Below are 13,827 nucleotides of genomic sequence, written 5' to 3'. Positions count from 1 at the left end.
CTGGCCTTGTAGGGTTTTCGAGCGAGATCGTTGCCAGCGCCCCAGGACTGGCTCTTGTGTGGGTGACACATAAAAGACACCATTTCGAGCGTGGCCGTTTTCGTGCGGGTGACACGTAAAAGCACCCACTACACTCTCTGAGTGATTGGCGTTAGGAAGGGCATCCAGCTGTAGAAACTCTGCCAAATTACATTGGAGCCTGGTGTAGCCATCCGGTTGCACCAATCCTCAGTCAAATCGTCCAACCCATGTTAGCATGGAAAGCGGACGTTAAACGATGATGATGATGATGATGATGACCATTCATGTCAACGCTCATTTTTCTAAAAGCTTGTATAATTTCTATTTTAAACACTTGAGGGTCCTAAACTTTTGTATTGTTTTATGTGTTATTATTGTTACTCATGTTTGTAATGTTGTGTATGGGAGTTTGTGTCTATAGTTCATTTACTTATAGAAAGTTATGATGATAAGATTTGGTTGTAATTTTTAGCTGATTGAGATAAAACTGCAGCCAAATCAACATTTTCTAATTAATGAATGATATCAATATTAATGATGCTTCATCAATAATAATTTTAAAACAAATTTATCACATTTCTGACTAAAACCACTGATATTTTCAGTAAAGTAATTTATATTTGGAAATGCATGTATTACAAATATCCTGATTTTAACTTTATTTCAATCCTTGATTCATGCTGTTTTGTGCATAAAGTATATACAATTTAATTAATGATGAACCAGCAAAAGCAGAAATATGTAACTTAAGCTAATTGCTAATGTAATATCTTACTTTCTGACTGCTTTAGATTAAAATTCTATGCTTTGAGTGGGGAAAGAAATAAAGTAAATCTTCTCTGAGGAGTAGCTAACAAACTACAAAACAGCCTATCAGGAATCCCTGCTCTCTTTTTCAGTACATCAAAAACAAAGAAGGTTTACAGTCTTATAATTCATTTCACAGCTAAGGTCTTGTAATATATTTCACATTGCTTGATTCATGCTCTGTTGTGCATAAAATGTATATTGTTCTATTTTCATGCCTTCAACTTCGTCTTATTGCAGAACGATATTGCTTTCCACCATGGGAGCCAATAAATGGACATTATAATATATGGGGTGATGGCCTCTTAGTGGAATTTGAATGTAATAAAGGATTTAACTTAGTTGGTGACTCTTTCGGAGCTTGTGATACTGAAGCTGGAATTTGGACTGTTTCCACACCACTTTGCCTTGGTAAGTAGCTATTTTTTGTTCCTTTTGGAAATCATTAATTTCCTCTGGAGTACTTTCCCATGTTTCAGGTCCAGTGATGGTGTTGTGAATTCATTTCTTAGAAAGAAATGTACTTCCAATACTATTTACAGCTAGAGGCAAAAAGGGCATTGGATGCAGCACAGTAACAAAGAAAATTTATGCTATATTATTCCATTTCTCTTGTGAAGAAAAATATACAAAAAGAAAAAACAGAGAAGAAAAGAACTTCAAATAACCTAATTTTCCCTATCATAAACTTGTGTACTTGAGTCTGATGCCTGCTGGCATTGCATACACATAAGTGCATACACATGTGTGAATGCATACTGGCACACACACACACACACACATGCTTGCACACACTCACGCACACACGCATGCACAAAAATTGCAGTAACAGTGTGGAAAATAAAATGAAAACAAAGTGGAATGAATAGTTCAATGAGGGGAAGAAAGTAGAAGTGCTCTAGATGGGTCAAGCTTAACCTGTCCTTCAGAAAGTTAGACAAAAAACGAAAGGTGAAGAGAAAAATGAATAAAAAAGAAATGGGTTTTCATTTGTATCAAGTCCCATTGAAATGTCTTGAGGCAATACACAGGAAGTGTAGAGAAAGGAAATAGGTTTCATATGTACGAAAGCTACAAAAAAGGTAACTGAGCTAGTGTGCATGATGGTGTGTGTGTGTGTGTCTATATATGTATGTTCTTGTTGTCTTTTTAATTTAGAGTCAATCTTGACTGGTTACCTGCTTGGTACCAAGGTTGTGAAAAAAAAAGCCTCGTGTTTTGTTTATTATTCTCTTAATCTTAAGAAGATTTTGCTGATATTTATAGTCCCAGATATATTGTGATCCTTTGTAGTGTATGAGTTTAAGAGTAGTGTGTTCTATCTCCCAAGAACCCAAGTTCAGCCATATTTTGCTCCACATGGTCTGTTACATATCCTGTTGCTCCAATTACAATAAGTATGAAATTGAAAGTGCATCTTAGGTACTAAATTTGCAAACTCCTTATCAATGGTCCATAGATGTCTACTTTCTTCTTTTTCTAACCACACTGGTGGCCAGAGGTAGCTGATTTCCACAATGGAGCATATCTTTTCTTTGTGGTTCCACACAACAATATTTGGCCAGTTGTGTTTTAGCTGGCCAGATATTATTGTGGCTATTTAAAATTTTTAAAATTTTACGTTCCACCAATGTATCTATCAGCCTCAATATAGTCAACTTTTTCTGTTGATGTTTTCTTTTTTGTTTTCCTGTATCAGGCTGTTCTGGCCAAGCATCTCTCATTGTTGGCAATGATATGGTTGATGTCTTCAGTCTTGGTCTTGCACTACATACATTTGTTGTCTGTCAATGTTTTCTACCTTTTATGCAGCAAGTACTTAGTGGGGGTCTTAAATTGCATGGAGGTAGTCTTCAAAGTGGTATGACATTAACTTGTCAGTACTCTATGTTAAGCTTTTGATATGATCAATTCCTTTTATGGTTTGTGTCTTTTGTGCAAAGTACCCATGCACTATCTTCTCAGTGAACTGGTCCATTTGTTTATATTTTATTCTTTTGATAAATATATTTTACGAATGCTCCTTGGGGAGAAATCAGTATCAGCTCTTATTCCATGCCTTTCCTCAAGTACATTAGCTACTCTGATTATGTTGTTAATTTCATGGTCACAAACTTGGGCAAGATAGTTACTGGTCTCATATGACATCATTACAAATTTGAGACCATCCTTGCACAGGAATTATATCCTACTTACATCTCCATTGATGTTGAAGTTTCACTGAGCAGCTTGCAAATTCAAACATCTACCTCACTGAGATCTTGTATTGATCAGTTCAAAGGGCTAGATAGAAGTGTGAGGACAGCCACTGCAAAAGTGTTGTGGATAATGTGCTTATTTTAAGCTGAGGGGGAAGATGACCATATTTTTTTTACTCTCTTGAAATACTCATTCATTATAGCTGACGTGTTCATCCTGTCCAAGATATTTGTAACTTTCCCCAGAGAGTAGAGGCTCTATTTCTCTGTTGTTTATGTTTAGTGTCTTAAATGAGGGTGCATGTTTGTTATGTATTACCATCAAAAATGCACATTTTGACTTACCAAATTTCACTGCGATGCCTTTGGAGAACAGGTTTCTGAGATCAAGATGCTTTTTGATGTTATTAATATTTGGCCTAGGCAACTTCAGGTCATCAACAAAGAACACGTGAGAGACGTTATTGAACCCATTCTTCTAGTTGCTGTGCTTTGCGATTTAGATATGACAGTGGTTTGAGTAAATAAGTATGTGTGCATGTATGTATCTATGCATGCATGTATGTGTGTGTGTATGTATATATGTATGTATATGTGTGTGTGTGCATGTGGACATCTGAAACCAATACATATATAAACATACATGTATATGTGTGTGTATCTAGAAAGAGTGAGAGAGATATGTGTGTGTGTGTGTGTGTATATGATTATATGTATGTCATTGTTCAGTTTTGTTTCAAGATTTCTTGCCAATAGAGAAAGAACCGGTTCCCAACCTAGATCCAACGCTCCTTCATTGGAATTTCAACATCAACAACAGGGTATTGTTGTATGTATGTATGTAGGTATGTATGTATGTATGTATTTATGTATGTATGTATACGTGCAGATTTATATATTTTGCTTTATGTATGTCTTCTCATGCATATACTTACATATCTAGACATGCTCATATATACTTAAATGATAAACTTCTGGAAAATTTTACAAATTTTTACAGTTCTAGTAATGGATTGGATCTGTAGTATTCAAATCAGCTTTCTCTTTTCTGGTTTTGAGAAACTTAATTTCTCAAGATTGCTATTTAGCAGCTGAGTGGACTGGAGCAATGTGAAATAAAGTGTCTTGCTCAAGGACACAACGCATCACCGGGAATCGGCAGTGTGTTACATGTCCCAGTGTGCCAATAATTACAGGTATAAACCTGAACTTGTAATCTGGTTAGAGTAACTGCAGATTTCTCAATAGTTCAGCATAGGTATTCTCTTGTTAATATCTGCTGGGTAGCTGATTTCCACAACAGGGCACAGTTTCTCTTCTCTATCCCAAATCATTATATCAGGTCTATTGTGTTTACATTTTATTGAGGTTTTAACTGGAACATTCCACCAGTATTCCTTTTTATTATGAGTGGCTATGGCTTCCACCTTATTGTGGGTTCTTATTTCTTTGTCCTCGAGGTTATCCTTTTGACTGATCCTGTTATACTGTGTCCTAGTTACAATGCACATAGATAATACTGTGATGACATTTTTGGATAACTGCGTATGGTGAAGGTGATATCTTCGATGTTAACTCTACTAAGTATGCTTCAGTTTTTACATTTTACTGCTTTTTCTGTGTCTCTGTCCCTTTGTGCATCAGGTATTTGGTTGATATTTCCTGTGCCTGGATTGCAAACACATACCCCTCAAAGTGGGAGTTAGTAATCCGGTTGTTGGTTCTTCATAGACTGCTTTGATGATCAATGTTACTATCATCTTTTTCGGCCACTGTTTTATTGAATGCAGAAAGTTCTGAGGTTCAGATTTTCATTATTTGGCTGTAATATTCTTTAGTGACACATGTTTTGTTACAGGTGCCATTGTAAGATATGTTTTCATCCATCCCTCATCAGATAACATTCCTCATCAGATATAGGGGAAACAGTTCAGTCATTGATAGAGATGTTTTACAGTTTTTCCCTTTTCACATCCATATAACATTTATCCTGACCAAACATCAACCCTATATCCTTTGAGAATGTTGTAACCAGGTCAAGGCTCTTTTTCATCTCCTGCATATTCTTTGTATAAAGTTTCAAGTCATCCACAAAGAAACAGTGTGTAATTTTGGTATTTCTGTTTCATTGAGAACCAATGAGATATCTTTCAGACTTCCTTAACATGGATGACAAGGGGTTTACAGAAAGTATAAACAACTTCACAGAGTGGCTGTCTCCTTGGAATATGTCTTTGCGATACTGTATTCTATCAGTGATAATACAGTCACTCTTTCTGTTTAATTTCTAGATGGTGGCCCATGAAAATGTCAGGTCAGCATAGACTAAGCTCACTTGGAGGCTAGAAGCCCTTCAACTTGCTAAAGTTGAAGGGCTTCTAGCATCCATGAGTGTCGGTCAGAGTCAAAGGCTTTCTTGTAGTCTAGCCACATTGAAACTAGGTTCCTCACTGCCACTACAATTACTGCTAAATCTCTACCATCTCACACGTCTGCTCTGATGTGCTGTTCGCCGCCGACTGACCTTCGTGCTTCACTGAATGTTGCATGTCCACCACGGCACTTCCGGTAGGATCCACAGGCCCCGATTCCGACAGGACATGCCTACTCCCTCACTTCCAATCCTTCCCTACAACACAGCTTGGCTCATAACACCACATGCCCCCTGATCTGAAGATCATTCAGCCAACCTTCCCACGCCCTCTTCTCAACACCGACCACATGCCTTATCTTGTCTCGTAATCAGCCAACCAGCAAGGAAGGCACTGCTCCCTCTCTGACCGCCATGAGACTTCAGGAATGGCCTCAGTTCCTGGCATGTTCCTGCCAGCTTCGTCCTCTTGTCCATTACTGTTGGCCCCCGTCTTCATCTCTCTCCATATGGCCAACCGTCCCAGTCCACAGTCGACCATCGAGAGGTATGTCCCCTGTCGGTAGTGCGTCACGTCCACTGCCATCGTTTCCAGTTGTGTTCCACCGGAATGCTTCCTGCCTGATGCACACCTGGAGCGGGGTCAATGGACTGGCACCTGTCGCAGCTCCCAACTACTCTTTCTTTCAACATCCATGTGCTATCACGATCTTTGTCGCAGTGATGACCCTGCACACATCCAAAACATGTCGTGGCATGCCATCTATGGATACATTGTTCCTCGAATTCAGAGAGGTTATTGTCCCCCTTTTCCACTGTGATGTACACCGTGCATTTGGGGGCTTAACCCAGACTTCTTCTCCGACCTGTACAAAGGCATGCTCCTTCTCTTCTGCAGCACGTGGTGATGCAGTACATGGATGCCTCCTCTTGTACTTGAATATTGCCATGTGTGGCACTGCCTCCTCTGCCTGTCCTGTCTTGGGCGACATATTATACCAAAAAATGGGTTCCGACCGGTGCTATGATCTTGATGGTACGATGACGCCTCTCCACAACCCCATTGCCACTTGGCCGGTATGCCGCCTTGAAGAAACGGCTGATATGCCACTTGTCGAGCATTTCCCCCAGCACCTCTGAGCGAAATGCAGTGCCATTGCAGCTCCCAAGTACTCTTTGCACACTCTGCCTGGTCACGTCAGAGTTAACTTTCTGGCTAGAAACAGGGTCCTCAGCTCCGAGTCACTCAGTCGACACACCACAGCCACTCCTTGCTCCAGATCCTCTGGCACCTGCAACCAGGCTTTCTTTACTCTGATCAGGACGTCCGCTTCCTCCACCATGACACCTTCAATTTCCAGGACAACTCCTGTCGCTATGCTGCTGGCATCACACCACACGACCCCCTTCTTCAATTTCGGCACATACCAGTTCCCTTTTACTGGGCCTTCCGCAGTCACCCTCTCCAAGACGTCTTGCATCATGGCGGTTGTCTTCTCGTCCACGTTATCACTCCACCTCACTCCTTTAGCTCGCCTCTTGATGAAGCTGCATGCCGTCCGGCGCCATCCTGCAATCGGGTAGTGTCCCAGCAACTTCCTACACACAGAAAACAGTTCCCACCTGCTCGTCTTTGAGCCCAGTTCTGGGATCTCATTCACTCTCCGAAACACCAACACGCTGGCCTTGTCTCTCTGTAGCTTGAGTCTAAGGGCAGCTCCTCCTTCCATTGCCTCTGGTGGTTTGGCTGTTAGCCCAAAACTCTTCAGGTAGTTTATGACTTCCTTTACCGACACTATGCTTTCATCCACCAGAATGTCATATAGGAATTGGTGGCTCTTTTCACTTTGTCGGCTTTTCCCAGGATGGTCTTGAGAATTGTCGCCATAATCTTAGGTGCTGAATTCAGCCTGAATCCCAATCTGGTCAGGCAGTACGTCCGGCCCTTATACCTTACCAGCTGATATTTCCACAGTCTCTCAGCCACATGCAGCTGCAGGTATACCGACTTCAAGTCGACGATAGTGGAGACCCCGTCATTTGCCTCCACTCTCTCAAGGTTTCGCTACAAATGTCCATAGCTTCACCGCCTGTATGGCAGAATACGTGGTCGTTCAGCTCCCGGAAATCCAATACTGGCCTTACTTTATGTTTCGTCGGTAGCACTCAACAGTAGCTCTCCAGTCTTCATTTCCTCCTTCCAAGGAATCAGAGCACCTTCCTTGATCCACTGGTCCACATCTCCTTTGAACTCGCTTCTGGCATCCCCTTTCAGGGTATGCTGATAGCAGCCTACTGCATTCTTCAATGTCGGAGGATCTCCCTTCCAGTGCCATTCCACTGTCCACTGACGGCCATCGAACACAGCTCGAAAATCTTTGTCTGTGACGGTGTGTGCGGCATATTTTTCTTTGCAGCTCTCACCACTCTCCTGTCCCGTCCTGGCCGACATATTATACCAAAAAACGGCTTCGACCGGTGAGATGTGGCCACTCTCTGCTATGGTCTTGACGGTACGATGATGCCTCTCCACAACCCTATTGCCATTCGGCTTGTATGCCACCCTGAAGAAACGGCTGATATGCCACTTGTCGAACATTTCCCCCAGCACCTCCAAGCGAAACACAGTGCCATTGTCCACAAGCAGCTCATCCACAGGGCCTCGTTCTAGGAATACCTTATTCAGTATTCTTGTGATTTCCTCCCCGGTCCCCGTCTTCATTTCCCTCCATATGGCCAACCGCCCCAGTCTGCAGTCGACCATCGAGAGGTATGTCCCCTGTCGGTAGTGCGTCACGTCCACTGCCAATCGTTTCCAGTTGTGTTCCACCGGAATGCTTCCTGCCTGATGCACACCCGGAGCGGGATCAATGGACTGGCACCTGTCGCAGCTCCCAACTACTCTTTCTTTCAACATTTACATGCTGTCACGATCTCCAAGGTTCATTCCACGTCCACGTGCGCTATCCGTTGCTCTACCGTCTCACATGTCCGCTCTGATGTGCTGTTCGCCGCCAACTGATTCTTGTGCTTCACTGATTGCCGCATGTCCACCGCAGCACTTCTGGTGGGATTCTTAGGCCCCATTTCCGACAGGACATGCCAACTCATCACTTGCGATCCTTCCCTACAACACAGCCTGGCTCATAACACCACAATATGTAAATAATATTTCCTCCTTCTTCGTGTTGATTCTTCGATGTTTTCTGGTTACTCCGACGCGAGAACCAAAAAAAAAAAAAAAAGAAACAAAGCGTGCAATATGCAACACAGACAGTAAACAAGCACAAAATAGAATTGAGTGGTGACATTTAGTAGAGATGACCCGGAAGTTGTTCCACTTCGATTACTATCGCAAACAACAGTAACTTTTTCAGCTGAATACACGTTGTTGATTGGTTAAAATTACCCAAATACGACAACTTTAACACGAAAAAACTTCTAAAATACGAAATTTTGTCAAAAATGTTGAAAGTGAACCGTATTCAGTGTGAGAAATTACACCAGTATACGAAGTTTCAAACTGTTTAATTAAAAAAAATAATTTTAAAATCTGTGCTCGAAACTGAATAGATCCGAGTTTTGTAATTACGTTTTCTTTTACAACTGCAGCTAGAAAGAATTTGTTTACCTATTGAGCTGTTTTCGTTCTATTCCTCGGCTGCGTTGTTGTTGATGTGTCCAGCCATGTTGTCTGTAGTAACTCTCTGCATGGTAAATTCAAGTTTCAGTCAAAAATCACTGCGATCATGAATAAAAGGTTCCCTCAGTTAATTCATCTGAAAATTAACCTGTTACTTAATAGGGCTGATAGTTGTGGCTTCAAAATTGGAGATAGTATTCATCGTATTTTCGATAAATAGTTTCCCATGTCTAATATGCGACTTCGTTCGTTCGTTCATCCATCCGTCCATTCGTATGCATTGTTTTGTTTCGTTTTTAATTATTTGAAATCTTTAGTAAGGAAGCAATTAGCTTCTAACAAAAATACAATGCTCAGTCACTAAAATGTGGATAACAAAAACAAATTCGCATTTCACACGTGAGAAAATCTTGCACAGTTTTACTGTTTTGCTTAGAGATTGTATTTGTAATTTGTGTGTTGATTGGTTGATTTCTTTTTCTGAAAACACTAGCTTTTCCAGAATGTCACTTAGCATTTACTCACAAAACCACATGCCTCAATTATTATCGATGTAAAAGTGAATTTATAATTTGGGTATAGAAGCTGAAAGTTTTGAAGTGGTTATCCATGGTTATTTTCTTTCTTTTTAATTTCAAAGAGATATTCACATTAGTAAGGCAGCTGGCCTCTATGACAGTAGACACTTTTTCTTGTCTATCCTAGACAAGGATATCCAGCCTATCATGTTTGCACTTGGTAGAAGTTTTGTTGGGAATGTTCCTCCAATATTCTTTGTGTTGATGTTTCTGTTCCCTATATTTATCTTGGAACAGTCTTTTTTCTGAATGGTATTGTATATTGTTTTAATAACAACATCATGTCACATTTGGAGGTAGCACATTGATAACAGTTTTGGGCAGCTTCTGATCACAGAAATGTGACATAATCGACAGTTTCAGTTGCATCTTAGGACACAAAGGGCTTCACTGTCTCTTTAGTTTATTAGGTATTTTGTAGCAATCTCCTGATCTTGGATTGCAAATGCATAACCTTTCATGTATGAAGTGATGTATCAGTCACAAATCCAAGAAAGTCTGTTTTCCATGTTGATATTACTGTTATTTCCAGTCTTCGGGAAACATTTATGTATAGGCTCCTTTGAGGTATGTTAGTTCAGTTGTTTTGGGATTGTATGGGAGGTCGTCAGGAAGAGAGTGCTTCCTGAAGGGCTTACTTCCAACATGCTGTAGGTTGTTCTCCTCACTGTTTAGGACTAGGTCTATGTATCTATTTTTGCTGCTGCTGTTTAGCAGGTACTGCCTAAGAGAGACACTACGACATTAAAAGGGTGTCTGCACTGATCTGAACCCTCTACCTGTCAATATCACTCTTTCTATAGAAGTTACCAGTTGATGTCAGGATTTTGTGGGTTTTAATGTCTATACAGACAGTCCAAGTATCTCACGCGTTGATATCAATACTAGTACTGAAAAATGCATTGTGGGATGTTATCTTATTGCAAGTGGAGAGTTCCAACTGCCATATTTGTCGAAGTAGTTATCACAATATGGTGCTGTACAATGGAGACAACCAATTTGAGCACGAAAATTATATGCAAAATTCCATGGAAAATTATATATCATTTGAAAACTTTGGATGTGAACTTTCTTCTTATATAGTTTTAATTAAAACTCGACAGTTACATATGTTAGGGTTCCTCAAACACCCTGGTATTTTCGCATTTTCAAAGTTTGTCTCGTTTTTCTCTCTCTGTTGAACGATAGCCCTCGTTCTAGTTCAATGCACTCGAGCGCCATATCTGAAGTTTTGTTAAAAATTATATACTCATGTAGAAAAATGCTTTAGCTTTATTTTAATATAAAACACAATGAGAGTAGGTCAGACGATCGTTACGAAATATAAAAGTGAAAATTTTATCGTAAATTTTCAGTTAGAAAAGAACATAATTTCTTCAAGATACAATAAAAAAAAAATTCTGGTAAATCATCATAGACATTGTCGTTTCTGGTCACGGTATGGCGAAAAGGCGCAAAGTGAAAAAAGAGGGTGGTATACTGACGCTTTTTGTATACGATTAACTGACACAACTTGGCAAACTGATGGATTCTCACTCGGCAAATTCAAGTATTCAAATATCCATTTTGATCCAGAATTTCAAGAAATGGACAATTTAGTAGGTAAGCAAACATATTTCTACCAGAATTTGTACTAAATTGAGTTAAATTGGGCCTCCAGAATTCAAAAAATGTAATCGCGGTGTAGTAACGCCGTGCGCATGCGTAGTCTCACGCATGCGTGGAATTAAACAACCAAGCTTTCCCGCTCAATTCACTCTCTTTCTCGGTCGGCCGGCCATGAGCATGGACGTGTCAAGCAGTGTCTCCAACATTCCAACTCTGGAGACAGTCTCTTTCTTGCTGGCCAGCAATAGAGCATGGACGTGTTTAGCTGTCACTCTCCATCTTTCGGACTTACACTCGACAGCTCGCTTACATCTACATAACAACGTCCCAACAACTATGCTCACACACACAGAAGCTGTAACAACTGTCAACAAGAGCTAAAGATGTATATATTTACCACCTGAATAAATGTTGTTTAAGTTGATAGTCTGGGGTTCAGCGTTCCGTTTATATTTCATAATTTTATATAGGAAAGTCAGGTATACATCTAATGATGTATAACCAACTTTCCTATAGCGGTATTGCTAATGTTGTTTATTCCCTATCGCTTTGTACCGAGCGGCGTATGAATGTGCAATGTTTATTTTGTAGGCTGTTAAAGTCGTATGTTATTAAAAAAAAAAAATTTCCCTGATTTTGAATACAGTCGGATATTTTTTGTCGTAATGGTTACATTTTCACTGTTATATTTCGTAACGATTATCTGACCTGCTACCATCGAGATTTAGGAGGGGGTGAAAAATACGAACACCACCCGTTTTCGGTGTAACCCTAACCGCTGGGTGTGCGTATTCTTTACCTTCGCCCGAAATTTATATCAAAGTAAATCTAAAGAAAATCGCAGCAAAGCTGCGTGATAGTGGTGTCAGACATGGCATGCAAACTGTCATATAACTTGTTAAACATATATCTTATGTGATGTCTCAACGGTGCACCTTTCTTCCCCCTCTCTTTTTTATGGTCTTTGGCAATACACTGGTGCCAGGAAACTGTCCATGAACCCAATGATGTAGAATTTAAATTTCTAATAATTTTATTTAAGGCATATAATAAACTGCCTAACCTTTGCTGTTCAAGATCAGCTGTTTTAAAAACACCAGATTTGATAAGAGTGCTGTAGCAAGTGTAGCTTAAATAGTCAGAAAATGGCTCATACGCAGGTTTTATACGAATGATCACGTGACCTAGTTTAACACTTTGACCAAGTCCGTTGTTGAGGTTAGATACGTTAGTTGTCCTATCGAATCCCGTGACACCAACCAAGCGCGGCAAAATTATGTTTGATCACTGGAGTCTTACGGCATCTGCAAATAAAAGGAATTTGCTCCAGGTTAGGAGAGTTGTTTTACAGGTAGCTTTGACGCACTACGTGTGTTCCTGTTTACCATGCACCTATAAGCAGAGAATATGAGCACGAGAAACGGCAAGGAGTAATGTCATGTATTTCTGTTCCTCTCTGCCAAGCACGCATCACCAAGTTTCCAACTGATTTGAGAAGTAAATTTGTATATTTTCTTCGGACAGTAACATCATGATGTAAACCAACCAGTTGCTGTACAAATTCAGTTAGCGGTTGAATAAAATGTTATGTTAATTGCAACTTGTTTTCTTGTATTTCTTTCCACTGTTTTATTCATGACCCATTGGAACCAAGAACTTGCAACTATACCAGAGCCAGAGACACTCGAACCAACCCACTGAATTTTCATTAATGTGCCATAAGTTGGCCATGGGATCGGTGACAAATCCAACAACTATTGATGGGTTGGCAGATTTAACAGTTAAATTGTAATTTTTCAATTTATGAACAATATTCTTAGTTGTGAAGGACGATAAACGCAACACAGATGGATTTTTAGTCAGAATATCATTAATACCTGCTGCGATCTTAATGAATAATTGTTTATGGACAGGCAAAGAATTGAGAATATTACTTGTTTTTTTTTTAGTTAATATGTCAATTGTGGCACCCCGTCTGATAATATAAAATATATCAATATCCTCTGGTTGTTTATAGTTGTTAAAATTATTGCACCTCGAGTCCTCCACAAAAACACAGATTCTGCATCTAGGATTCTGTGAAAATTCGTCTGCTATGTTCAGAGAATTATGGAAACTGGAGTGGTTCACTTAAAAAGGCAGAAACAAGAATAATAGTTAGTAAGTGCTAGGTGCCCAATATCTTGTGAGGACGATAATAGGAGCATATATGTGCTTAGAATAGTATAACATTTGTGAAATATAAACTGGTTTTACTACAAAACAAACAAATATATTATTTTATAGAACTTTTTAACCGATTCACATTTATTGATTTTAACTGATATACATTTTTTCCATGAATCTTTTGTAATTGCCCTTGTTTATATATATATATATATATATATATATGTGTGTGTGTGTGTGTGTTTATATATGTGTGTGTTTATATATGTGTGTGTGTGTGTGTGTTTATATATGTGTGTGTGTGTGCGTGTTTATATATGTGTGTGTGTGTGTGCGTGTTTATATATGTGTGTGTGTGTGTGTTTATATATGTGTGTGTGTGTGTGTGTGTTTATATATGTGTGTGTGTGTGTTTATATATATATATATGTTTAT

General features: G+C 39.6%; 1 protein-coding gene across 1 annotated transcript in view; it reads left to right on the top strand.

The window, feature by feature from the left end:
- The window catches only part of LOC106870652 (sushi, von Willebrand factor type A, EGF and pentraxin domain-containing protein 1-like), a 370,300-nt gene that overhangs the window by 90,064 nt on the left and 266,409 nt on the right, over nucleotides 1-13,827 (top strand). Inside the window, exon 2 of the mRNA XM_052972378.1 lies at nucleotides 1,069-1,239. Coding sequence (XP_052828338.1) covers nucleotides 1,069-1,239 — 171 coding nt within the window. The remainder of the gene's footprint in view (nucleotides 1-1,068; nucleotides 1,240-13,827) is intronic.

This window comes from Octopus bimaculoides, chromosome 13 (genome assembly GCF_001194135.2).
Source record: "Octopus bimaculoides isolate UCB-OBI-ISO-001 chromosome 13, ASM119413v2, whole genome shotgun sequence".
In the NCBI taxonomy this organism is placed as follows: domain Eukaryota; kingdom Metazoa; phylum Mollusca; class Cephalopoda; order Octopoda; family Octopodidae; genus Octopus; species Octopus bimaculoides.
The sequence above is the reverse complement of the archived record's forward strand: the minus strand, read 5'-3'. Positions and strand labels throughout refer to the sequence as shown.